General features: G+C 28.0%; 2 protein-coding genes across 4 annotated transcripts; both read left to right on the forward strand.

Moving 5' to 3' along the window:
- The first annotated feature begins 4,443 nt into the window (after positions 1-4,443).
- On the forward strand, positions 4,444-19,534 carry LOC123266525 (ankyrin-3-like). 2 transcript variants are annotated; one of them, XM_044730812.1, is made up of 3 exons: positions 4,444-5,009; positions 9,075-9,326; positions 18,654-19,534. In XM_044730812.1, exons 1-3 carry the CDS (start codon positions 4,559-4,561, stop codon positions 19,361-19,363), a joined length of 1,413 nt encoding a protein of 470 aa, XP_044586747.1. In that variant the 5' UTR covers positions 4,444-4,558; the 3' UTR covers positions 19,364-19,534. The 2 variants fall into 2 exon arrangements, with proteins under 2 accessions (XP_044586747.1, XP_044586748.1); XM_044730813.1 differs by lacking the exons at positions 9,075-9,326; positions 18,654-19,534 and adding an exon at positions 14,772-15,810 and having other exon boundaries at positions 4,449-5,098.
- A 2,214-nt stretch (positions 19,535-21,748) lies between these two features.
- Positions 21,749-25,582, forward strand: LOC123266532 (threonine aspartase 1-like). Of its 2 annotated transcripts, none has more exons than XM_044730823.1 (3): positions 21,749-22,410; positions 24,815-25,347; positions 25,455-25,582. In XM_044730823.1, exons 1-3 carry the CDS (start codon positions 21,898-21,900, stop codon positions 25,576-25,578), a joined length of 1,170 nt encoding a protein of 389 aa, XP_044586758.1. In that variant the 5' UTR covers positions 21,749-21,897; the 3' UTR covers positions 25,579-25,582. The 2 variants fall into 2 exon arrangements, with proteins under 2 accessions (XP_044586758.1, XP_044586759.1); XM_044730824.1 differs by having other exon boundaries at positions 24,815-25,313.
- The last annotated feature ends 738 nt before the right edge of the window (positions 25,583-26,320 follow it).

Below are 26,320 nucleotides of genomic sequence, written 5' to 3' on the forward strand. Positions count from 1 at the left end.
GCGTAAGGTTCTTGAACAATTTCTTGTAGAGATTTCTCATTTCCCGTTTCTGTACGGGAAAACCAGTACCTTACTCGTTAAATCAAGTTTTATAATAATTTATTATTTATTTGCATACAAATATCAATCGAGTCTTGATCTTTGATCAGAGAATCATTGGCTTGCTTATAATTATAATAATTAATAAAATAATAATTAGCCTGACTGATGAAAATTTTTAATTTCCGTCCTTTTACGGGAAAAGAAGCATTTTGATGTAGTCCATTATTCTAAATATTCTCTATCAATGAAAACAATTTTTTTAATAATAAACGATCTTAAAAACTATTTGCTATTTATGGAACTCACGAAAATATTCAATTTTTTTTTATCCTTGTTGTATTACATTTTGAATGTCCGCGCTTATTCATATTCATGATTGCCCCCTAGTGGTGTCCTTTAAAATATCCGCCCGATTTAGTACTGTCTGAAATATGGAGGGTAGAGGTAAGGAGCACACACTCTGTGTTACGAAAATGTCCCCTGAATCGCCTTAAATTAAGATGGCGCTGCTGTACCAGAGGACCGTTTTTCAAAGAAAGCGCCAAAAGTAGTTAAGACTACGACACTCAAATTAAAAAAGAAAAGATGAACATCCGCCTTTTGAAGCGGGATATTCAAAATATCATACGATGACGTTAAAGTTTGCAGGAATAAGATAACTTTTTCGTAGTTATTTATTTAAAATAGATCGTAAAAAAATAAATAAGTAAAAAGTATGTAAATATTGTTTTCAGAAAAATTTTTTAGTTACAAAAAAAGACCCAGGATAAAAAAATTATATATGAATCATATGTCGTTTGTATATAATAATAAATAGTTCTATAAGCTTATACATGGTTATAATTATTAAAAATATGTTGATAAAAAATAATTAATAAATTAGATTTTTAAATTTTTTTTCTAGAAATAATGCTATATAATTTTTGTTTATCCGGGACGTGCATTAATTTGAGTATTTCAATATTACCTCTACCCTCCATAGTCTGAAATTAACTATACATATTTCCCGTTCATAGAATTACCGTGCACGGGTACGTGAGACTAGACACTCCGTTTAATTTTAGTTAAAAAAAAATTATTTAAAAAAAAAAATTGTTTTAAGAAATTGCATTTTTTATTTTTTCAAATTTCTAGATGTCAATTTTTTTTTCTAATTTTTATTTACCATAATTTATTTGTGCCAAAATTATTAATATTATTAAATAAACGCTAAATTAATTTACATGTCACTTGATTATTTTTTAGATTTTTTTTTTAACAAGTAAATTTGTTCCAATTTTTTTAAAATACTTTTTAACTTATAATTTTTAGTGATTCAAAAAATCAAAAATTGTCAAACGTCTGCTAATTTTAGTATCATTGGTCCGATCATTTAAAAAATTTAACACAAAATACTTTTAGAGATATATTTACTTTCAGAAAGTGGAAAAAAAAAAACTATTTTTTCAAAAGTTATAAACCAGAATGATCCCTTAAGTGCCATGAAAAATAATACTAAATTTAATAGAAATTTGTTTTTCTTTTTTTGCAATAATTTGAAAAGAAAAATTTTTTGTTCAAAAAATTTTAAGTCGGCTAACTTAATTTTAATTACAAAAAAAAAAAATTTTGAAAATAATCTTTCATAGAAAATTATCTTACTAATATCAAATAATAAGCGTAATTTGTTGTTATACAAGTTAATCCACTCTTATAATTTAGATGAAAATATGAAAATATACACAATTAGACAAACTATTCGTAACGTGATTGGTCAAATATATCATAAGTATGAAAATATAGATAATTCCATACTAAATTCACACGCGCGCTTGCGCGCAACGTATACTAGTCCTAATATTCCTAATATAAATATTCCTAATATAAAATTGAGATGAAATGTATGTGGCATCAAACTATTCGTAACGTGATTGGTCGAATATATCATGAGCATGAAAATATATGCAAATGCTACAGTCAGGCGCGCGCTTGCGCGCGCAAATTCAAATTCTAGTTATTTAAACTACAAATAAAAACGTCAACGCACCTACTAGATGTCACACTATGTAGATGATAGCTGTGAAAGATATAAACCAACACATAACCTAGAATATTTAGTTAATTATAACAACCAGCTGAGAATCAATTTTTGTAAGAAAAAATAATTAAAGTCATGGACAATCTTAGAGAACAAATCAAAAAAATTATAATCTTTCGTCAAATGAGCTACGAAGAAGTTCGTGACTCAATAATGTCAAACGAGTTATATGTCAACACGGTGGTAAAAATTTTTGAGAAAGATCATATTAAAATTCCAAGCAGAATTCTTACCGCTATCCGGATACGAAAAGAATTTCTTCGAATATACTATTCTTCACTTAGCTCTTTATGTAAATGACGATGAATTTGTGGACTTCCTCCTGGAGAACAATGCCGACACGAAGCTGGAGACTGAAAATTTAGCACCGGTTATTTTATCGGCGATAGGTTTGAACCGCTTAAAGTATATTAAAAAAATAGTGTCAGCTGGGGCTGATGTCAATCAGATTATCAGTGTAAGAGACACATATGAGAGATATTATGATACGCTTAATAATGATGAAGGTAATTATAACACTCATATCTATTATGATGAGTGTACACCTCTGGAATTTGCTGTCAATCTGAATGCATATGAGATCGCTGAATTCCTCATCAGCAAGGGCGCTGATGTTCATGGAAGAGATTTCGATGGAGATGGTGACGACTCGCCCATGAGTATCGCTGCTGCGTCAAACAACGTAGAAATGATTAAATTGCTGATCAAACATGGCGCTGATATTAATGATAGAGACTACTATGGTTTGACTCCTCTGATGAAAGCAGCTTTTGAGAACGATAACTCAGCCAGTCTTAGGTTTTTGCTGAGTCAACCTTTTATAAAAATAAATTCTCTGACTAAAGACAAGAGATCTTGTCTTCATTTTCCAGAGATGTGCTGCATGGAGAATAACATTGATGATCCTGAGTCTAGTCTGCAAGATCTTCTGGATGCAGGATGTGATGTCAATATTGTGAGCAAACATGGCAAATTACCGATTGATACCTATGGAGACAAAGAAAAGTGCTTTGAGGTTATGAAGAAGCATATTGTTAAGCTGATGGCGGCTGGCTTTTACGTCTGCGATAGGAATAAAAAATTTGTTTCAGGAAGTGAATTGAGGAAATTTAGAGTTGAATGTGATACTGAAGTTGAAGTTATGAAGAATACTTATGGAACAATGGCTGGATTATCCTTGTTTGATATACTGCACAGATCTTATCACAAAATGGCGCTGAGGTTCAAGGATGGAGATAAAGATAAGTTTGACGACAAAATGGCGGCCAAGTTTCCTCTGTACGCAAGAATGATTAAGTATCGCTTGGAAAAAGCTGGTCAACGAAGAAAATTGTTCAATCAAGTTGAAAATATTCTCTATAAAAATTTTTCTAGATATCTCCCTGCTACTTTTATTCATGAAATGTTTTTTTATTTTAATAACTTTGAATTGAGTCAATTGGTAGAAATTAAGTAAGCGGAAGATAATTTTTAGTATTGGTTATTTAATTTCATTTATCATTAGTTTCTTTTCAGTAAATTTATTAGTTTTTGGTTGAGCTTTCAATATTTATATGCTTGTAATAGTTTTGTATTTTTATTAATTAAATCTGATACTTTTTTAATAATAAAAAAATTGAATTGAAGAAAAATCATTTTTTTTTAATTTATTTATTGTAATATTAAATTTTTATAATCATTAATTTAATTGTTTAGTTTTAATGAGAAAAATTAATTTTTTCTTAATAATAATAATAATAATAATCAAAATAATAATAATAATCAGAAATAAAAAATAAATCAGCCGGAATCTGAAAATTTCTATAATTTTTGTTATTGAAAAAATTATTTAAATAAAATTAAAAAAAAATTTGACTTGTAGAATATTTGAATAGTTCTAAGTCCAATTTTTTAAAAATACTTTACTTATAATTTTTAGTTATTTAAAAAACCAAAAATTATTAAATGTCTGCTAACTTTAGTATCATCAGTCCGATCACTTAGAAAATTTATCAGAATACTCTAAAATATGTGCTTTCGAAAAATATAAAAAAAATAACTTTTCCAAGAGTTATAAACCAGAATGATCCCATAAGTGTCATAAGAAATAATACTAAATTTTACAAATAAAATTTATTTTCATTTTTCTTGCAATAATTTTTTTAATAAAAAAATTCATGAAAATTTTGATACGTCGACTAACGTAATTTTAATTATAAAAGATAAATTTTGATTATAATCTGTCACAAAAAATTTTTTTCTAATAATAAATAATAAACGTAACCGGCGATACAAGTTTAATTATTTAAACTACAATGAAAAACTTCAACGCACCCGCTAGATGTCACACAATATATGTGCCGGTTGTGAAAAATCTAAACTGGAACGTAACCTATAATACTTAATTGATTTTAACAACCAGTTGATAATCAATTTTTGTTATAAAAAATAATTAAAGCTATGGAAAATCCTAGAGGAAAACTAGAAGACGTCATAATCTTTCGTGGTTTGTGCTACGAAGAAGTTCGTGATTCAATAATGTCAAAAGAGTTATCAGTCAACACGGCAGTGAAAATTTATGAAAAAGATCGAACTAAAATTCCTAGTTCCAGATTCTTACTGCTAACCAGGCACCATAAATATTATTTTCCGTATTCCGGACCCGAAAGAAATTTCTTCGAATTTACTATTCTTCACTTGGCTCTTTATTTATATGACGATGAATTCGTAGACTTCCTCCTGGAGAATAATGCCGACACAACTCTGGGAACAGAACATTTGGCACCGGTAATTATGTCGGCGATAAAGTTGAACCGCTTGAAGTACGTCAAGAAATTAGTAGCAGTTGGTGCTGATGTCAATCAGGTTATCAGTGTAAGAGACACATATGAGAAATACAGTGATATGCTTAATAATGATGGTAATTTTAATACTGATACTTATTATTATTATGATGAGTATACACCACTGGAATTTGCTGTCTATCTGAATGCATATGAGATTGCTGAATTTCTCATCAGCCAGGGCGCTGATGTTCACGGAAGAGATTTCAATGGAGATGGTGACGACTCGCCGATAAGTATCGCTGCTTCGTCCAACAACATAGAAATGATTAAATTGCTGATGAAACATGGCGCTGATATTAATGATAGAGACTACTATGGTTTGACTCCTCTGATGAAAGCAGCTTTTGAGAACGATAACTCAGCCAGTCGCAGATTTTTGCTGAGTCAACCTTTTATAAAAATAAATTCTCTGACTAATGACAAGAGATCTTGTCTTCATTTTCCAGAGCCTAGGTGCATGGAGGATGACCCAGTTGATCCTGAGTCTAGTCTTCAAGATCTCCTGGATGCAGGTTGTGATGTCAATTTTGTGAGCAAACATGGCAAATTACCGATTGATACCTATGGAGACAAAGAAAAGTGCCTTGAGGTCATGAAGAAGCATATTGTGAAGCTGATGGCGGCTGGCTTTTACGTCTGCGATGGGAATAAAAAAGTTGTTTCAGGAAGTCAATTAAGAAATTTCAGAGTTGAATGTGATAAAGAAGTTGAAGTTATGAAGAATACTTATGAAATAATGGCCGGATTTTCTTTGTTTGATATACTGCACAGATCTTATCACAAACTAGCGCTGAGGATCAAGGATGGAGATGAAGATAAGTTTGACGACAAAATGGCGGCCAAGTTTCCTCTGTACGCAGGAATGATTAAGTATCGCTTGGAAAAAGCTGGTCAACGAAGAAAATTGTTCAATCAAGTTGAAAATATTCTCTATAAAATTTTTTCTAGATATCTCCCTGCTACTTTTATTCATGAAATGTTTTTTTATTTTAATAACTTTGAATTAAGTAAATTGGTAGAAATTAAGTAAGCGGAAGATAAGTTTTATTTATCATTGGTTTCTTCCCAGTAAATTTATAAGTTTTTAATTGAACTTTCAATATTTATATGCTTGTAATAGTTTTGTATTTCTATTATTTGAATCTGATACTTTTTTAATAATAAAAAAAAATGAGTTGAAAAAGAATCATTTTTAACCCTGATTAAAAATATTGATTGAAAAGTAATGGGAATCAGTCACCCTATGTAAACTGTATATCTATATATATATAAAAAAGAATTGAAAGTATTCAAAAGTATTCAAATTTCATCATTTTTAATCCTTTTCAATCAATATTTTTAACCAGGGAAATTTATTTATTATTGTAATATTAAATTTTTATAATCATTAATTTATTTGTTTAGATTTATTGAGAAAAATTAATTTTTTCTTTATAATAATAATAATAATCATAAATAAAAAATAAGTCAGCTGGCACCTGAAAATTTCTATAATTTTTTTATTGAAAAAATTATTTAAATAAAAATTTAAAAAAATTTTACTTGTAGAATATTTGAATAGTTCTGAGTCCAATTTTTTAAAAATACTTTCCTCATAATTTTTAGTTATTCAAAACATCAAAAATTATTAAATGTCTGCTAATTTTAGTATCATTGGTTCGATCAGTTAGAAAATTTAACAGAATACTCTGAAACATGTATATACTATTCTTCACTTGGCAATTTACGTAGACGACAATATTTTCGTAGACTTCCTCCTGGAGAACAATGCCGACACAAAGCTGGGGACAGAAAATTTGGCACCGGTGATTTTATCGGCAATATGTTTGAACCGCTTAAAGTACGTGAAAAAATTAGTGACAGCTGGTGCTGATGTCAATCAGATTATCTACGTAGAAGACACATATGAGGTAGCTGTTGATAGGTTTAATAATGAATATAATCCGCGACTTTTTTACAAAGAGTATACACCTCTGGAATTCGCTGTCCAGCTGGATGCATATGAGATCGCTGAATTTCTCATCAGCCAGGGTGCTGATGTTCACGTAAGAATTGGAAATGACGAAGAGAATAGCGACTCGCCAATGGATATCGCTGCTTTGTCGAATAACGTAGAAATGATTAAATTGCTGATCAAACATGGTGCTGATATCAATGTTAGAGACGAGAATTGTTTGACCCCTCTGATGAAAGCTGCTATTGAAAACGATAACTTAGCAAGTCGCCGGTTTTTGCTAAGTCAACCTTTAATAGAAATAAATTCTCTAACCAATGACAAGCAATCTTGTCTTCATTTTCCAGGGGTTTGGTACATAGACGCTGACGCTGATGAACCTAAGTCTAGTCTTCAAGATCTTCTGGATGCAGGTTGTGATGTCAATGTTGTAAGCGATCATGGTGAATTACTGATTGATAGCTATGAAGACAAGAAAACGTGCCGTGAGGTTACGAAGAAGCATATTGTTAAGCTGAAGGCGGCTGGCTTTTACGTCTGCAATAGAAATAAAAAAGTTACTTCAGGAAGTAAACTAAGAAAATTTGGAGTTAAATGTGATATAGAAGTTGAACTTATGAAGAATGCTTAAGGAATAATGGCTGGATTTTCTTTGCACAGATCTTATCACAAACTGGCGCTGAGGATCAAGGATGGAGATGAAGATGAGTTTGACGAAAAAACGGCTGCCAAATTTCCTCTGTACGCAGGAATGATTAAATATCGCTTGGAAAAAGCTGGTCAACGAAGAAAATTATTCAATCAAGTTGAAAATATTTTCTATAAAGTTTTTTCTAGATATCTTCCTGCTACTTTTATTCATAAAATGTTTTTTTATTTTAGTAACTTTGAATTGAGTAAATTGGTGGAAATTAATTAAGCGGAAGATAAATTTTTTTATTGGTCATTTAATTTAATTTATCATTGGTTTCTTCGCAGTAAATTTATAAATTTTTTGGTGAACTGTGAATATTTATATGCTTGTAAAAGTTTTGTATTTTTATTAATTAAACCTGATACTTTTATAATAAAAAAATAATTGAGTTGAACAATAATCATTGTTTAATTTTTTTATTATTGAAATTTTGAATTTTTATATTCCTAAATTTAATTGTTTCATTTTTATAAAAAAAAAAAATCTTTTCTTAATTTTAAAACTTTCTAGTCTAGGAAAATTTTTTCAAATGCACATTAAAAAAATTTATGAATTATTTAATAACTATAATAATAATCAATGAAAATTAAATCAGCCGACATCTGAAAATTTCCTAATTTTTTTTTGTTGAAAAAATTAATCAAAATAAAGTTTAAAAAAATTTGACATGTAGAAAATTTAAATAGTTCTAAGTACAATTTTTTAAAAATACTTTTCAACTCATAATTTTTAGTGATTCCAAAATTAAAAATTGTCAAATGTCTACTAATAACTGTAGTGTTATTGGTCCGATCACTCCAAAAATTTGATATAAAACTTCCAGAGATATATTTACCTTCGGAAAATTTAAAACAGAAAAAAATAGTTTCTTCAAAAGTTACAAACAAGAATGATCACTTGAGTGTTATAAAAAATAATACTTAATTTTATAAATGAAATTTGTTTTTATTTTTTTTTTGCAATAATTTTTTATGTATAAAAATTTTTAGACGTCGACTAACTTAATTTTAATTACAAAGAAAAATTTTGATCATAATCTTTCACAGAAAATTATTTTAATTCTAACAAATAATAAGCGCAATGTGCTGTTATACAAGTTAATAATTAAAACATCTCAGAGAACAAATAAAAGACTTTAAAATCTTCCGTGAAATGAGCTACAAAGAAGTTCGTGACTCAATAATGTCAAACGAGTTACATGTCAACACGGTGGTAAAAATTTATGACAGTGATCAAAAATAATTTCTTCGAATATACTATTCTTCACTTGGCTCTTTATGTAGATGACGTTGAATTTGTAGACTTCCTCCTGGAGAATAATGCCGACACGAAGCTGGAGACGGAAGATTTGGCACCGGTTATTTTATCAGCGATACGTTTAAACCGCTTGAAGGACGTAAAGAAATTAGTGATAGCTGGTGCTGATGTCAATCAGAGTATCTGTGTAAAAAACACAGATGAAATAGTGATGTAGTGATAGGCTTGATACTGATGCAGGTAATAATAATGCTCATATTTTTTGTGAGGTGTATACACCTCTGGAATTTGCTATCAATCTGAATGCTTATGAGATCGCTGAATTTCTTATCAGCCAGGGCGCTAATGTTCACGGAAGAGATTACAATGAAGAGTTTGACGACTCGCCAATGAATATTGCTGCTTCGTCAAATAACGTAGAAATGATTAAATTGCTGATGAAACATGGCGCTGATATTAATGCTAGAGACATCAATGGTTTTACTCCTTGGAAAAAGCTGCTCAGCGAAGAAAATTGTTCAATCAAGTTGAAAATATTCTCTATAAAATATTTTCTAGATATCTTCCTGCTACTTTCATTCATGAAATGTTTTTTTATTTTAGTTACTTTGAATTGAGTAAACTGTCGGAAATGAATTAAGCGGAAGATAAGTTTCATTATTGGCCATTTAATTTTATTTATCATTGGTTTCTTTTGAGTAAATTTAGTAATTATCAGTTGAACTTTGAATATTTATATTCTTGCAATAGTTTTGTACTTTTATTAATTTTTATTTTTATTTTATTTTATTTATTTATCTGGTAAAGAATTCTATCGAGGTGTAAAGACACCTGTTTATAGAACCAGTACAAAAATACCAATTTTACAATATATATAATTTTTACAAAATTTTTGTCGATAATACAATGCAAAGAGATAATAAGTACAAAAGTAATAAATTTATATAGAAAGAAATACAAAATTATAGATAATTATCATAAAAAGAAATATCCAATCAAATACTCGCATTTTCCATTACATTTTTCAAGCATGTTAACCATTAAGGTTTCTTATCCAGTAACAACTTTTTTTTTAACAATTTTTTACTACAGACTAAGGTAAAAGCCCCAATAGATGATCATGTACCAGTATATGATCACTCCATGTATTTGTATACCTATATTTATGAATATAGATATACAAATACATGGAGTGATCATATACTGGTACGTGATCATCTATTGGGGCTTTTACCTTATAGTTTTCATATCAGCAGAGAGCTTGTTATAATATTTAATTGCTACATAATAAGCATTCTGAGTACTAATAGTTTTGTTTATTTTTGGTAGAACTAACAACTTAGATCTTGTATTTGTACATTTTTCATAGAATAGGCTTTTACATTCTTGATAGTAGTAAGTTAATGCATTTATTATAAATGAGTTTCTAATTGTCAAGGGGATATTGTTGTAATTATTTTTACATAGCTTTTTAATTATTTTATGTTGAAGAGATGTGATAGGTTTAATTGAATTGTTATAGGCTCCTCCCCATGCAACAATGCCATAGTTTATTATGCTTTCAAACAGTCCATGATAAATAGTTTTTAAAATAGAAGAATTAAGTACCTGGCTAAGCTTGTAAAAAAGGAAAGTGAAATAGTTAAGCTTCTTAGATAATTCATAGGCATGTTTATCCCACTTCAAGTGTTTATCAAAATATATCCCTAAATATTTACAATTATCAACTCTTGTCAGAGGCTTACCATTTATTTGTAAATCAAACTTATTTGGGATACTGTCTATGTAGCTTACAAAGGTAATAAAAGTAGATTTTTCTACATTAAGAGATAGTTGGTTTTCCCTGAGCCATATATCTATTTTATTAAGCCACTCAGTTAATTTATATTGGACTTCATTCCAGATATTTCCAGTACAAGAAATAGCTGTGTAGTCAGCATAGGAAACTATAGCATTGCTTGGTATCACTTTAAAAATATCATTTATGTATAATAAAAACAGCAAAGGCCCAAGAATCGTGCCTTGCGGAACCCCAACTTTAATAGTTTTAGTTTTTAGTAATTGAATTTGATATTTTTTTTCTAGTAAAATAAATGAGTTTGAAAAAAATCATTTTTTAATTTATTTATTATTGAAATTTTAATAATTCTTAATTTAGTTGTTTAATTTTTATAAAAAAAAAAATATATTTTTCTCAATTTTAAAACTTTCTCATAATCCTAAGTCAATGCTGTCATTAATTTAAATTTATCAAATTTATTTCCAATAAATTAATCACTCGGTTTTTTTGAAACTAGAAACATTTTTTTAAATGCATCGATAGTAAACATTAAAGAATGAAACAAAATTTATTTTCAATTTAAAAAAAAAAAGAAGAATTTTGTAGTAAATTGAGGTTTTTCAAAAAAAAATTTCAAATATTTTATAATTAAAATAATCCATAATAACTCTCATAAAAATTTTGTCAAGTGTATTTAATTTTCTATACCATCATTTCTTTCGTCTCGATGATAATTTCATAAAGTTTTATGAATTTTATGTAATTTGTATAAAAATTAATTTTCTTTTTCTTTAATTTTATGGAATTCATGAAAATTTTTTTTTCCGAGTAAATTATATCTTAATCAAGAAAAATTTTTTCAAATGCATAAAAAGAAATATGAATTATTATTTAATAGTGATAATAATAATAAATAAAAATTTAATCAGCCGTCATCTAATAATTTAAATAAAATTTTTTATTGAAAAATTTATTTGAATTGAATTAAAAAAAAAAAAATTAGATATTTAAACAATTTGAATAGTTTTAAGTGCAATTTTTAAGAATACATTTTATTCCATAATTTTGAATGATTTAAAAAATCAAAAAATGGTAAATGACTGCTGACTTTTGTATTATTGGTCCGATCACTTCAAAAATTTAACACATTAATTTTAGAGATATATTTACTTTCGAAAAATGTGAAAAAAAATCATTTTTTTAAAGTTACAAACCAGAATGATCTCTTAAAAGTCATAAAAAATATAATATTAAATTTTACAAATAAAGTTTGTTTTTATTTTCTCTACAATAATTTTTTTTAATAAAAAAATTTCTAAAAATTTTTAGATGTCGGCTAACTTAATTTTGATTATAAAAATTAAAAATTTTAGTCATTAATCTGTCACAAAAAATTTTTTTACTTATCTTAATACTATGCGCGACATTAATTTATCCCTGTTCGTGTTACTTTTGTATTATTGGAAATGTGTATTTTTGGACATTTGAATAAATGGATATGGAAATTTCTAAAAATGGACATTTGATTTTTTGGAAATAATAATAAAAGTACTTAAGTAAAATTAGACATTAATATAAATGGACATTAATAAAAAAGGAAATAATTATAAATGTACAACTGCACTTATGGCCAACTTAAAAAAATGAAATCCCTATTTTTGAAAATATCTCCAAATGGAAATAAAAGTATTTGGTAAAGAGTTCAAATGAACAAATGGATTAATGGACATTTTCTTAAATAGACATTTATGAAAATGGATAATAATATAAAAAGACATCAGTAAAAATGGTTAAAAATACAGATGTACAATCGAATAAATGGAATAGTCATTTAATGAACGTATGATTTTATGAACAATTGAAAAAATGGATATTTAAATTTTAGGAAAAGTGAATAAATGGACATTTGTATAAATGCCCATCAATAAAAATGAACTCTGTAAAAATGAACATTTAAATAAATGAACTTCGATAAAAAAATACTTACTTAAATGGAAATTAGTAAAAATGGACATTCATAAAAATGTAAATTAGTAAAAATGGAGATTTCTAAAAATGGATAAATGATTTAAATTTAATTATAAATAATTATGAAGTTGATAAATTATAAAATTAGGGTTTTGGTGTGCGTAAAGGAAAAAAGATGTCAGAAGAGCTGGGAACTTGGCTACCAAGACATCTTCTTCGTAGGTTTTTTCGGAAAACGATAAAACATCAATCAGCTCATCTAATATTATACTTAAATGATGTTAAAAAAATGTCTTGGTAGCCGCATTTCCAGCTCTTCTGACATCATTTAAGTGTAATGTTTGATGAGCTGATTGATGTTTTATCGTTTTCAACTTGGTAGCCAAGTTCCCAGCTCTTCGACATCTTTTTCCTTTACGCACACCAAAACCCAATTTTATAATTTATCAACTCATATTATTATAATAAATTTAAATCATTTATCCATTTTTAGAAATCTCCATTTTTACTAATTTAAATTTTTATGAATGTCCATTTTTACTAATTTCCATTTAAGTAAGTATTTTTTTTATCGAAGTTCATTTATTTAAATGTTCATTTTTACAGAGTTCATTTTTATTGATGGGCATTTATACAAATGTCCATTTCTGCTCTCCGGCCGGAAAGTGGCAACTTTCTGGCCGCTGCGCTAAACAAAGTTGCCACATTCCGGCTACGTCGAGCAGAAAAATAGTATACACACCTTGGCCAGTAAATAAGAAAGCCTCAGATCACATGTTTGTCAACCTCGGCTTCGCCTCGGCCAACAACTACATGTGATCTGAGACTTTTCTTATTTTACTGGCCTAGGTATGTAATATACTATTTATTCACTTTTCCTAAAATTTAAATATCCATTTTTTCAATTGTTCATAAAATCATACGTTCATTAAATGACTATTCCATTTATTCGATTGTACATCTGTATTTTTAACCATTTTTACTGATGTCTTTTTATATTATTATCCATTTTCATCAATGTCTATTTAAGAAAATGTCCATTAATCCATTTGTTCATTTGAACTCTTTACCAAATACTTTTATTTCCATTTGGAGATATTTTCAAAAATAGGGATTTCATTTTTTTAAGTTGGCCATAAGTGCAGTTGTACATTTATAATTATTTCCTTTTTTATTAATGTCCATTTATATTAATGTCTAATTTTACTTAAGTACTTTTGTTATTATTTCCAAAAAATCAAATGTCCATTTTTAGAAATTTCCATATCCATTTATTCAAATGTCCAAAAATACACATTTCCAATAATACAAAAGTAACAAGAACAGGGATAAATTAATGTCACGCATAGTAGATAACAAGGGTAACTAAGTTCTGAGTAGGGCTGACTTTATCTACCAAAAAATTATTATTTAGACACTTAAATAAATATACCTTGCATGGTTTTATTATAGATTTTTTAAAAAAACAATATAGTTACTTTAAGTTGTTGCTACAAGATATGCTAAGATCTGCCAAGAACTTAGTAAACTTGAACGCGGCCATTAACGCTCTCGCTATATGTCACACAATAAAAATGACAGTTGAAAAAAATTTAAACTAAAACATAACCTATAATATTTAGTTAATTTTAACAACTAGCTGATAATCATTTTTTGTTATAAAAATAATTAAAGTCATGAATAATACCAGAGAAGAAATAGAAAACTTTAAAATCTTGCGTGACTTAACCTACGAAGAAGTTCGTGACTCAATAATGTCAAAGAAGTTATCTGTCAACACGGTGGTAAAAATTTATGAGAGAGATCGAATGAAAATTCCTGGTTCAAAAGTCTTACCGCTATCCGATCCCGAAAAATATTTCTTCGAATATACTATTCTTCACTTGGCTCTTTATGTAGACGACGATGAATTCGTAGACTTCCTCCTGAAGAACAATGCCGACACCAAGCTAGAGACAGAACATTTGGCTGCGGTAATTTTATCGGCGATAAGGTTGAACCGCTTGAAGTATGTAAAGAAATTAGTGACAGCTGGTGCTGATGTCAATCAGATTATTTTTGTAGATGATACACATGAGAGAGAGAGTGATAGGTTTAATAATGAAGGTAATCCTCGTATTTATTATAATGTGTATACACCTCTGGAATTCGCTGTCAATCTGAATGCATATGAGATCGCTGAATTTCTCATCAGCCAGGGCGCCGATGTTCACGAAAGATATCGCAATGACGAAGCGTATAGCGACTCGTCGATGGGTATCGCTGCTACGTCAAATAACGTAGAAATGATGAAATTGCTGATCAAACATGGCGCTGATATTAATGCTGGAGATGAGGATGGTATAACTCCTCTGATGAAAGCAGCTGTTGAAAGCAATAACTCAGCAAGTCGCAGGTTATTGCTAAGTCAACCTTTTATAGAAATAAATTCTCTGACTGATGACAAGAGATCTTGTCTTCATTTTCCAACGATTTGGACTGGCATTGATGTTCCTGAGTCTAGTCTTCAAGATCTTCTGGATGCAGGATGTGATGTCAATATTGTGAGCAAACATGGCGAATTACCGATTGATAGCTATGGAGACAAAGAAGAGCGCCTCGAGGTGATGAAGAAGCATGTTGTTAAGCTGATGGCGGCTGGCTTTTACATCTGCGATAGGAATAAAGAAGTTGTTTCAGGAAGTGAATTAGGAAATTTCAGAGTTGAATGTGATACAGAAGTTGAAGTCATGAAGAATACTTATGGAATAATGGCTGGATTTTCTTTGTTTGATATACTGCACAGATCTTATCACAAACTGGCGCTGAGGATCAAGAATGGAGATGAAGATAAGTTTGACGACAAAATGGCAGCCAAGTTTCCTCTGTACGCAGGAATGATTAAGTATCGCTTGGAAAAAGCTAGTCAACGAAGAAAATTGTTCAATCAAGTTGAAAATATTCTCTATAAAATCTTTTCTAGATATCTTCCTGCTACTTTTATTCATGAAATGTTTTTTTATTTTAGTAACTTTGAATTGAGTAAATTGTCGGAAATTAAGTAAGCGGAAGATAAGTTTTATTATCGGTCATTTAATTTTATTTATCATTGATTTCTTTTCAGTAAATTTATAAATATATAGTTGAGCTTTCAATATTTGTATGCTTGTAATAATTTTGTATTTTTATCAATTAAATGTGGTACTTTTGTAATAATAAAAAATAAGTTAGAGAAGAATTATTTTTTTAATTTCTTATTACTGTAATATTGGATTTTTATAATCATTAATTTAATTGTTTAATCATAGAATACGTGTAAAAATAATTGAGCAGAGAATTTACACTACAATAATAATAAAAAATATATATATATTTTATATTTTATAAAAATTTTAGAAGTAATTTTAAATTAAAAAAACAATTTTTTAATATTTGCTAATTATAATAATCATAATAATTACGCTTATGAATATTTTATGAATTTTTGTAAAATATATATAATTTTTTGTACCATCAATTCTTTTGTCTCGATAATTTATTTGATAAAATTTCATGAATTTTATCAAATTTATATCAAAATTAACAAAGATTTTTTTTTTAATTTCATTAAATTTTAAGTGTCCGCTGGTGTCAGTACAAACGTGAGCATTAATGCTTGGGTTTAAAATAAACTCCATCCCTCTCACATACCAATACCAGGCTTTTACGTTTGCGATAAGAATAAAGAAGTTGTCTCAGGAAGTGAATTGAGTAAATTTAGAGTTGAATGTGATAAAGAAGTTGAAGTTATGAAGAATACTTATGGAATAATGGCTCGATTCCCAGTCAATTCCCCGTAATAAATATTATAAAGCATACAATTAATTTCGATTATTCAATTTTATAAATATTTCATGTACTGTTAATTAAAAAAAAAAATAGGTCATATAATTACATGAAAAAATTAATTTAAACTCGGCAGTTAAAAAAAATGCTTTTCTAACCAAAGTTGTTAAGAAAATAGACGCTCGTAAGCTGATTTGATGAACTGGTGGTAACTTTATTTTTTTTTAATAATTAATATTTAATATTTTGAACTGAAAGTGATTTTTTTTCAATTTTTTAATTAATTAGAATTGTATAAAAATTTATTTGATCGTTATTCTTATTACAGATAATTTAATATATTTAAAGATAATTTAGGGTGTCAATATTTAGACCCCCGTCGATAATTGGGGCTTTTACCTTACATTTAGAGATATATTTACTGTCGGAAAATGTAAAAAAAAAAAATAATTTCTTAAAAAGTTACAAACCAGAATCATGAAAAAATAACGCTAAATTTTAAAAATGAAATTTGTTTTTATTCTTTTTTATGATGATTTTTTTAATGAAAAAATTTATAAAAATTTTTAGACGTCGGCTAACTTAATTTTCATTACAAAAAATAAATTTTCATTATAGGGACCGAGCACTAACTGTAGAGGCAGCACATCTGTCGGAAGTGGTGCGCCCTGGTGTTTAACAAAAGCACTAAATGGGCAAAAAGTATTACAATAGCTTATGTGTTTTTTGACTTAATAATAGAATAAATAATAATAGTATATTACACACCTAGGGAAGTAAAGTAAGAAATGTCTCAGATCACATGTAATTGTTGGCCGAGGCGAAGCCGAGGTCAACAAACATGTGATCTGAGGCTTTCTTATTCACTTCCCGTGGAGTGTATACTATTTTTTTGTCCGACGAAGGCGGAAAGCGGCAACTTAGTTTAGCGCAGCGGGACGAAAGTTGTCACTTTCCGCCCGGAGGGCAAAAAAATATGCTTTTTGACCAGTATTAATCGATCGTATTTGAAGCAAAAATAATTCACAAGGTTAAAAAAAAACTTTAGGCCATGTATATTAAATGTGATAAAAGAAATTCAGCATTATTAAGTCAAATAGCCATGTAAACATAGCCTCCAAAGTTCGATTCCGCCTCTAAACACGTCATGTGCCTGTCATTTTTCTCTGGAGTACTTGATATATTTATATATGTCGTGATATATCAAAACTCTATAGTTGAAAAAATTTCGAACAATTTATTAATTTATTAAAATAAAAAATAAATCAACATTAAATCACATGTTAGAGTTTAAAATTTTTGCCCATTAGCTTACAATTTCTATCATCAGTTGGCGTGACAGTCTATACGCTCGGTCCCTATAATCTGTTACAGACAATTTTTGTACTAATAATAGACAATGAGCGTAACCTATAATATACAAGTTAATTATTTAAACTACAAAAAAAAAACGTTAACGCACCCACTAGATGTCACCCAATGTAGGTGATAGTTGTGAAAAATATAAGCCAAGAAATAACCTATAATATTTGGTTAATTTTAACATACAGCTGATAATCAATTTGTGTTTTAAAAAATAATTAAAGTCATGGACAATCTTATAGAACAAATAAAAGACTTTTTCATCTTCCGTGAATTAAACTACAAAGAAGTTCGTAACTTAATAATGTCAAAAGAGTTATATGTCAACACGGTAGTAAAAATTTATGATAGAGATCGAATTAAAATTCAGAGTTCAGAATTCTTACCGCTAAACGATCGCCGAGAATATTTTTTCGAGTATACTATTCTTCACTTGGCTGTTTACGTAGATGACGATGAATTCGTAGACTTCCTCCTGGAGAACAATGCCGACACAAAGCTGGAGACAGAACATTTGGCAGCGGTAATTTTATCGGCGATAAGTCTAAACAGCTTGAAGTACGTAAAGAAATTAGTGACAGCTGGTGCTGATGTCAATCAGATTATCTGTGTACTTGACACATATGAGAGAGAAAGGGATAGGCTTAATGATGAAGGTAATCCTCATATTTATCATAATTATTATACACCGTTGGAATATGCTGTCCAGCTGGATGCATATAAGATTGCTGAATTTCTCATCAGCCAGGGCGCTAATGTTCACGGAAGAATTGGCAATGACGGAGACAATACTGACTCGCCAATGGGTATCGCTGCTTTGTCGAATAACGTAAAAATGTTGAAATTGTTGATCAAACATGGCGCTGATATTAATGCTAGAGACGAAAATGGTTTGACTCCTCTGATGAAAACAGCTGTTGAAGACGATAACTCAGCAAGTCGCAAGTTTTTGCTACGTCAACCTTTTATAGAAATAAATTCTCTGACTAATGACAAGAAATCTTGTCTTCATTTTCCAGGAGTTTGGAGCATGGTAGATGAAATTGATCCCGAGTCTAGTCTTCAAGATCTCCTGAATGCAGGTTGTGATGTCAATATTGTGAGCAATCATGACGAATTACCGATTGATACTTATGGAGACAAAGAAATGTGCTTTGAGGTTATGAAGAAGCATATTGTTAAGCTGATGGCGGCTGGCTTTTACGTCTGCGATAGGAATAAAAAAATTGTTTCAGAAAGTGAATTAAGGAAATTTAGAGTTAAATGTGATACAGAAGTTGAACTTATGAAGAATACTTACGGAATAATGGCTGGATTTTCCTTGTTTGATATACTGCACCGATCTTATCACAAAATGGCACTGAGGTTCAAGGATGGAGATAAAGATAAGTTTGACAACAAAATGGCGGCCAAGTTTCCTCTGTACGCAAGAATGATTAAGTATCGCTTGGAAAAAGCTGGTCAGCGAAGAAAATTGTTCAATCAAGTTGAAAATATTCTCTATAAAGTTTTTTCTAGATATATTCCTGCTACTTTCATTCATGAAATGTTTTTTTATTTTAGTAACTTTGAATTGAGTAAATTGTCGGAAATTAAGTAAGCGGAAGATAAGTTTTATTATTGGTCATTTAATTTTATTTATCATTGATTTCTTTTCAGTAAATTTATAAATATATAGTTGAGCTCTCAATATTTGTATGCTTGTAATAATTTCGTATTTTTATGAATTAAATGTAGTACTTTTTTAATAATAAAAAATAAGGTAGAGAAGAATTTTTTTTATAATTATTTATTATTGTAATATTGAATTTTTTAATCAATAATTTAATTGTTTAATCATAGAATACGTGTAAAAATAATTGAGCAGAGAATTTACACTACAATAATAATAAAAAATATATATATTTTATAAAAATTTGAGATTATTTGAAAAATTTTCGTAGTAATTTTAAATTAAAAAAAAAAAAAAAAAAAAAAAAAAAAAAAAACAATTTTTGAATATTTTATGAATTTTTCTAAAATATATATAATTTTATATATCGTCAATTCTTTTGTCACGATAATGAGTTTATAAAATTTCATGAATTTTATGTAATTTATATCAAAATTAACAATGAAGTTTTGCACGACTCATGATGCGAAGCATCAGAGAGTGCTTTACGATCAAAAAATTTTTTTTGCCTCATTTCGGCAACTATTTTCATTATTATAGTCTTGTTAGTTCACGGAATCAAGATATTTTGCATACTATTTTCAAGATAATTTAATGGAGATTAATTTGACTTTCCAAAAATTGATTTAGTGCACTAGAAACGGAAAAAAACATCAAAATAGGTCAAAAAATTTTGCTGTCCGTCATGTATGAAACCCTGAAAACTCTGAAAACACTCTAACTTTCGAAAAAATGCATCAATTGAATTAAATTTTTTTTTTTTAATTCTTGAGGAGAATTGTAGGTCACTGAATGCGAATGGTTAGGTAATTCAGTGTCGTTCATGTACAATTAATAAAATAAAAAAGCAAGAAGATTGTATATCTATATATATCCATGTAAAATGAACATGGATGGTGATATATGTATACATATTATGTATGTGTACATTTATTCCACCAGGGACGCCTGTGCATTACCTTTCTAGTACAGCTTTTCTTTCGGCAACTAATTTTGAACGACTCATGTTGTTTTTTTTTTGACCAGTATTTTTTGCGAATTTCCTAAAATTTTCAGAGTGGCATTTTTTTTCTTTCTATTTTGTCTATTTTTTCTTTCTATATTGTCTTTTTTAGAAATGAAAAAAAAAATTTTTTTTCAATGTTTGTTTTTTGTTATACCACTGAAAATTTTTCAGCAGACTTAAAAAACTTCAAAATCCGAGAAAAAAAAATTTTAAATGACAATCATCGATAAGATGGATTATTTTTTTTTTTTTCAAAACTATAGTCTGATAGTGAGAAAATACTCAAATTCTCCTGAATTTAGGATATGTAAATTATTTAAACGTGTAAAAAAATGAAATCACATTCCATTCAAGTCTACTGTTTATAAATCATTCAACAAAAATATTTTTTGCTGTGTAAATGAAAATAATTTCAAACAAATTTTGTTTGAAATTAATTGCCTCAAAATTTTTGAAAGTTCATGCGTTGCTCCAAAATGGATCAAACAACAATTTCATTTTTTTGTTGTTGCATTTAGTTATGGAAAAAAAATACAAAAAAAAAATTGAATGCTTCTTTTAATTTTTGATCTGACTTCATTGAAAAATAATAATCCATCTTATCGATGATTGTCATTTAAAATTTTTTTTTCTATCTAGTCTATTGCACAATTTTTCTCTAATTATTTATAATTTTTTTGTTAGCCTGTATTCCCTCCAGGCATACTGTAAAATTATTATTATTATTATTATTATTATTGATTAATTAATTTTTAAAATAACTAGAATTTAATTTGCGCGCGCAAGCGCGCGCCTCATATTTATTGTCATGATATATTTATGTGTCGTTTATGTATATTATATTCACTTTCAACCAATCAGAATGAGAATATTTATTTCCGACCAATCACAACACGAATAAATTGGTTTCACATACATTTCATCTCAATTTTATTATAGGAATTTTATTATAGGATTATAGGACTAGAATTCAAATTTGCGCGCGCCTCATATTTATGGTCATGATATATTTATGTGTAGTTTATGTATATTATATTCACTTTCAACCAATCATTGAGAATAAATATTTTCAACCAATCACATCACGAATAAATTGGTTTCACATACATTTCATCTCAATTTTATTATGGGACTAGAATTTAAATTTGCGCGCGCAAGCGCGCGCCTGACTATAGAGTTTGCATATATTTTCATGCTTATGATATATTCGACCAATCACGTTACGAATAGTTTGCTTACATGATATATTTTCATATTTTTCATCTAAATTATAAAAGTGGAATAAATAATAAAAATTGACATGAAAACTCGCCTTAAGTCACGTGACTCGCAGCTGAGCCAAACATAAACAAAGTGACTGACAAAAAAAAAAAAAACGTCAAAGTGAATAAAAAAATAAAAACAAAACAAATAACAGTGTAGAAAAAATAAAACTACTAAATATACAAAATTTCTAATGACGAGCAACGGATTTATAGCCGTCCACGTCGGTGCGGGCCACCATTCGGATTCCTTAAAAAAAAAGTACCAGAAATTGTGCCGTGACGCTTGCAAAACCGGAATAGAGAACCTGAAGCTTGGTGGACGGTCCCTGGACGCCGTCGTCGAGGCGACGACTGTCCTAGAGGACTCCTCGCTGACAAATGCCGGGTTCGGATCAAACTTAACCCTGAAGGGGGACGTGGAGTGCGACGCGAGTGTGATGGACGGGAACAAGCTCTCCTTCGGAGCCGTGGGAGCGGTCAGCGGGATCAAGAACCCGGTTTCCCTGGCGAAGCGGCTCTGCGAGCACCAGAGCAGTAAAATTAGCTATGGAAGAGTTCCTCCTAGTGTTCTTGTTGGTCCTGGGGCTCAAGTCTGGGCCTCGGAGATGGGAATTGCGACGCTTCCTGCTGAAGAGCTGATTTCTTCAAAGGCCAGGAAGATTTATCATCATTACAAGCGGAAACTTGATGACCAGGTCTCAGAGGTCAGTAGATAAATTATATTTTTGATAATTTTTTATGAAAATTTAGTTAGCAGACATCTAAAAATTTTTAGAATTTTTTTTTCATTGAAAAAAGTATTATAAAAAAATTTTTTTAAATTTCATTTATAAAAAACTTCAAGTGCAATTTTTAAAAAATATTTTTTTGGATGAAAATTAAGTTAGTTGACATTTCAAAATTTTTAGAAATTTCTTATTGAAAAAAAAAATTTCACATGTAAAAAACTTTAAAAACTATAAGTGCAATTTTTTTAAAATATCTTTTTAGTTGTAATTTAATTTAAAAAAAAAAATCAAAAATTTTTAAACGTCTGCTAATTTCAATGTTATTTTTTTGCTCTAATTTAATTAATGAAAAAAACGTCGGCTAACTTAATTTTCATACAAAAAAATATTTTTTAAAAATTGCACTTTTTTTTTTAAATGCTTATTATTTAAACAAAATATTAGTTTATCGCACTCTTGATTTTTTTTTAAATCAATAATGAGTCAAACTTTGGTTTAAAAAAAAAATCATTGTTATTTTTGAAAAGTTCAAAGAAAATAATGAAGTAAAACCTACAGAAAAAACCGCAGTAACACCCACACTTACCCTAGAGTTTTTTAAATTTTTTACAAATGAAATTTTTAAAAAATTTTTTAATAATAATTTTTTCAATGAAAAAAAAAATTCTAAAAATTTTTAGTTAAAAAATTAGCAGACATCTAATAGTTTTTATAATTGTTATTAAAAAAAATTTATAATGAAAATTAATTTAGCATACATTTAATAATTTTGAGAATTTTATAACAAATAAATTATGGCAAAAAAAAATTAGAAAAAAAAATTGACATGTAAAAATTAAAAAAAATTAAAAATTCAATTTTTTTAAAATAATTTATTGGAACAAATTTTTTTGTTAAATAAAATAAAAAAATTTTTAAGTAACAGCTAACTTTGATGTCATAAATTTATAAAAAAAATAATGCATAAAAAAATTTTTAAAGTTATAAATGTAATTTTTTTATGAATGTTTTTGGTAAAAATTATTTTAAATAAAAGTATAAAATGTCTGCTGATTTTAGTATTATAAAATTATGAAACTGGAGTTTACAGACATCTGACAGTTTTTAGAATTATTTTTAAAAAAATTAATCGACACAAAAAAATTATGCATAAAAAAATTATTTTAACTTTTGATCAATGATTTGTAAGTGAGAAGAATATTTTTTTTAAATTCTAGATTTTTTTTTTCATATTCTGTATCAAAAATAGAATAATTAAAAAAAAATTGTCATAATTTTTGAAATTTCAATTTGACATTTCATAATTTTATAATTAAATTTCAAATAATAAATTTTTAATAAAATTTTAAATAAAAAATTATGACACTGAAATTGTCAGATATAAAAAATATTCTTAGAATTTTATGGAAATTAAATTATTATAGAAACAATTCAATTAAAAAATTTCACACGTGAAAATTGATAAAAATTACAAGTGAAAATTTTAATAAGCATTTTTTTGTTGTAATTGATTTGTTATAAAAATTTTTAAAATTGACATCTGATGACTAACTTAGGTATTATAAAAAATCACATTTATGATTTAAAAAAATTTTTTTAAGAATTTTACCATTAATATTAAATGAAATTCAACAGTTTTAAAATTAAAAAAAAAGTTTTTCTCAATTTTCAAAAGTGCGAAAAAAATAGAAATACAGAATTTCAGTAAGCTTTTAACAAATAATTCGTAAATTTACCATTAAGATGAATAAAATAATTTTTCAATTTTTTTTCTTCAAAAACATGTGGAGCTGCAATTAAAAAAAAAAAAAAAACGATAAAAAAAAATAAATCACAAATGACATTGTTATCAGCTGACACTTTATCATTTTTTAATTTTAATTAACAAAAAAATTAGAACAACAATTAAAAAAAAATTTATATAAATTTTTAGAAAATTATTTTTTAAAAATTGAATTTAGAGAATTTTTAAAAATTGGATTTATAGAATTTTTAATAATTCATATAAAAATTTTTCAGTCATAATTTTTTATCTAAAAAATTCTAAAAATAATCAGACGTCTTTATTTTACTCCACAAAAAAAAAAAAAAAAAAAAAAATAAGTAAAACAATAAATAAAAGAAAATAAATAATATATGATATTGTTATCAGCTGACACTTGATCATTTTTGAATTTTAATCAACAATTAAAAAAAAATACAAATTTTTAAGAAATTAATTTTTAAAAATTGAATTTATAGAATTCTTTAAATTTCATATAAAAATTCTATATTCATAATTTTTTAGTTAAAAAAAGCTCTAAAAACTATCAGACGTCTTAATTTTACTAAAAAAAAAAATAAATAAATAAACAGTAACCAATAATCCAACCTCTAAAAGGTTTCAGCATCAAAAATTTCCAAGCGTCGAATGGACACCGTAGGAGCAGTATGTGTCGACGCTTACGGAAACGTCGCAGCAGCTTGTTCCAGCGGAGGGATAATCCTGAAGTATCCTGGGCGGGTAGGCCAGGCAGGAATTTGGGGCTGTGGAGTCTGGGCCCATAACGGAGCCTGTTCGGTGGCCTCCAGCACCAGCGGGTGCGGAGAGCACTTAATAAGAACGACTTTAGCCAGGACGATTGCGGAAGCCGTCACCGGGTCGACGGACCACGTCCCCAGGTTACACGAGACCATGAAGAGCGAGTTCCTGGAGTCTGAATTTCTCGACGGGCTGGACTCTAAGCTAGGGGGAGGACTAGCTCTCAGGTACTCCGCTGGAGAGGCTACTGGTGACCTTTTTTGGACACACTCTACCAACTCGATGATTCTTGGGTACATGGGCTCTGGTGATTCTGTTGCTAAGAGCTACGTCAGCAACCTGGACGATGAACTTGTTGGTAAGAAGGTTGTTGTCGAGGGTATCTGCTTTAGGTTGTAGTTTTAGTTTTTAATTTAATTATTATTATTGTAAATGTAAATGTAAGTTTTTGATATGGATTGTTGAGACTGGAATAAAGAGATTTAAAGTACATATACAGGTTGCCTTTATTGAATGAAGAGAAGGAGGGCGATAATAAGGGCAGGCTGCTCTTGGTCAAATTGGGCAGCAATTTTAGTAGTGGAGAGGCTGTTGATGAATCCAAGGAGAAACTGTCCAGGTAGAGAATGTATAAAACGCCTGACTTGTTCATCACTTCTGCGTAGGAGATTACTGAAACAATTATTATTATTATTATAAAAAAATTACATATTTGTTTATAATTAATAATTTTTATTAATTGTTAATAAATGATTTTTTAACATAGGATTTAATAAATATTTATTTAGTTAATAAATTATTTATTAAATGTTAATAAATATTTGTTGTTAACAAATATTTATTCACAGTTAATAAGTAATTTATTAAGTACAATTTATTATCTGTTAATAAATATTTATTAATGGTTAATGAATATTTGTTCATTGTTAACAAATATTTATTTAAAATAAAAAGCAAAAATAGCAATTTTCTTTTGACACTTTTTATGACTCTATAGCTGGAATACATGATAATAATTCAATTCACTAAATAAATTAACGTTTTTAATATTTTAAAATATAAAAGATAATTTTGAGCTGTGATAGAATTTGGTATTTTACAATAAACGTTATTATAATGTTATATAATTAATGCAAATAATTTATAAAGATGATTTTTGTTTATAAACAATATGACATTGCAAGCGAAACACATTCATTCAACAAAATATTTATTAACTGTTAATAAATATTCGTTAGCTACTAATAAATACTTGTTAACTATTAATAAATGTACTTTCCTCTCAAATAAATATTTATTGAATGTTAAAAAATATTTATTAAAATTTAATAAATTTAATAATTGTCTTCAAATAAATTTATAATA

This window comes from Cotesia glomerata, linkage group LG6 (genome assembly GCF_020080835.1).
Source record: "Cotesia glomerata isolate CgM1 linkage group LG6, MPM_Cglom_v2.3, whole genome shotgun sequence".
Classification (NCBI taxonomy): Eukaryota; Metazoa; Arthropoda; class Insecta; order Hymenoptera; family Braconidae; genus Cotesia; species Cotesia glomerata.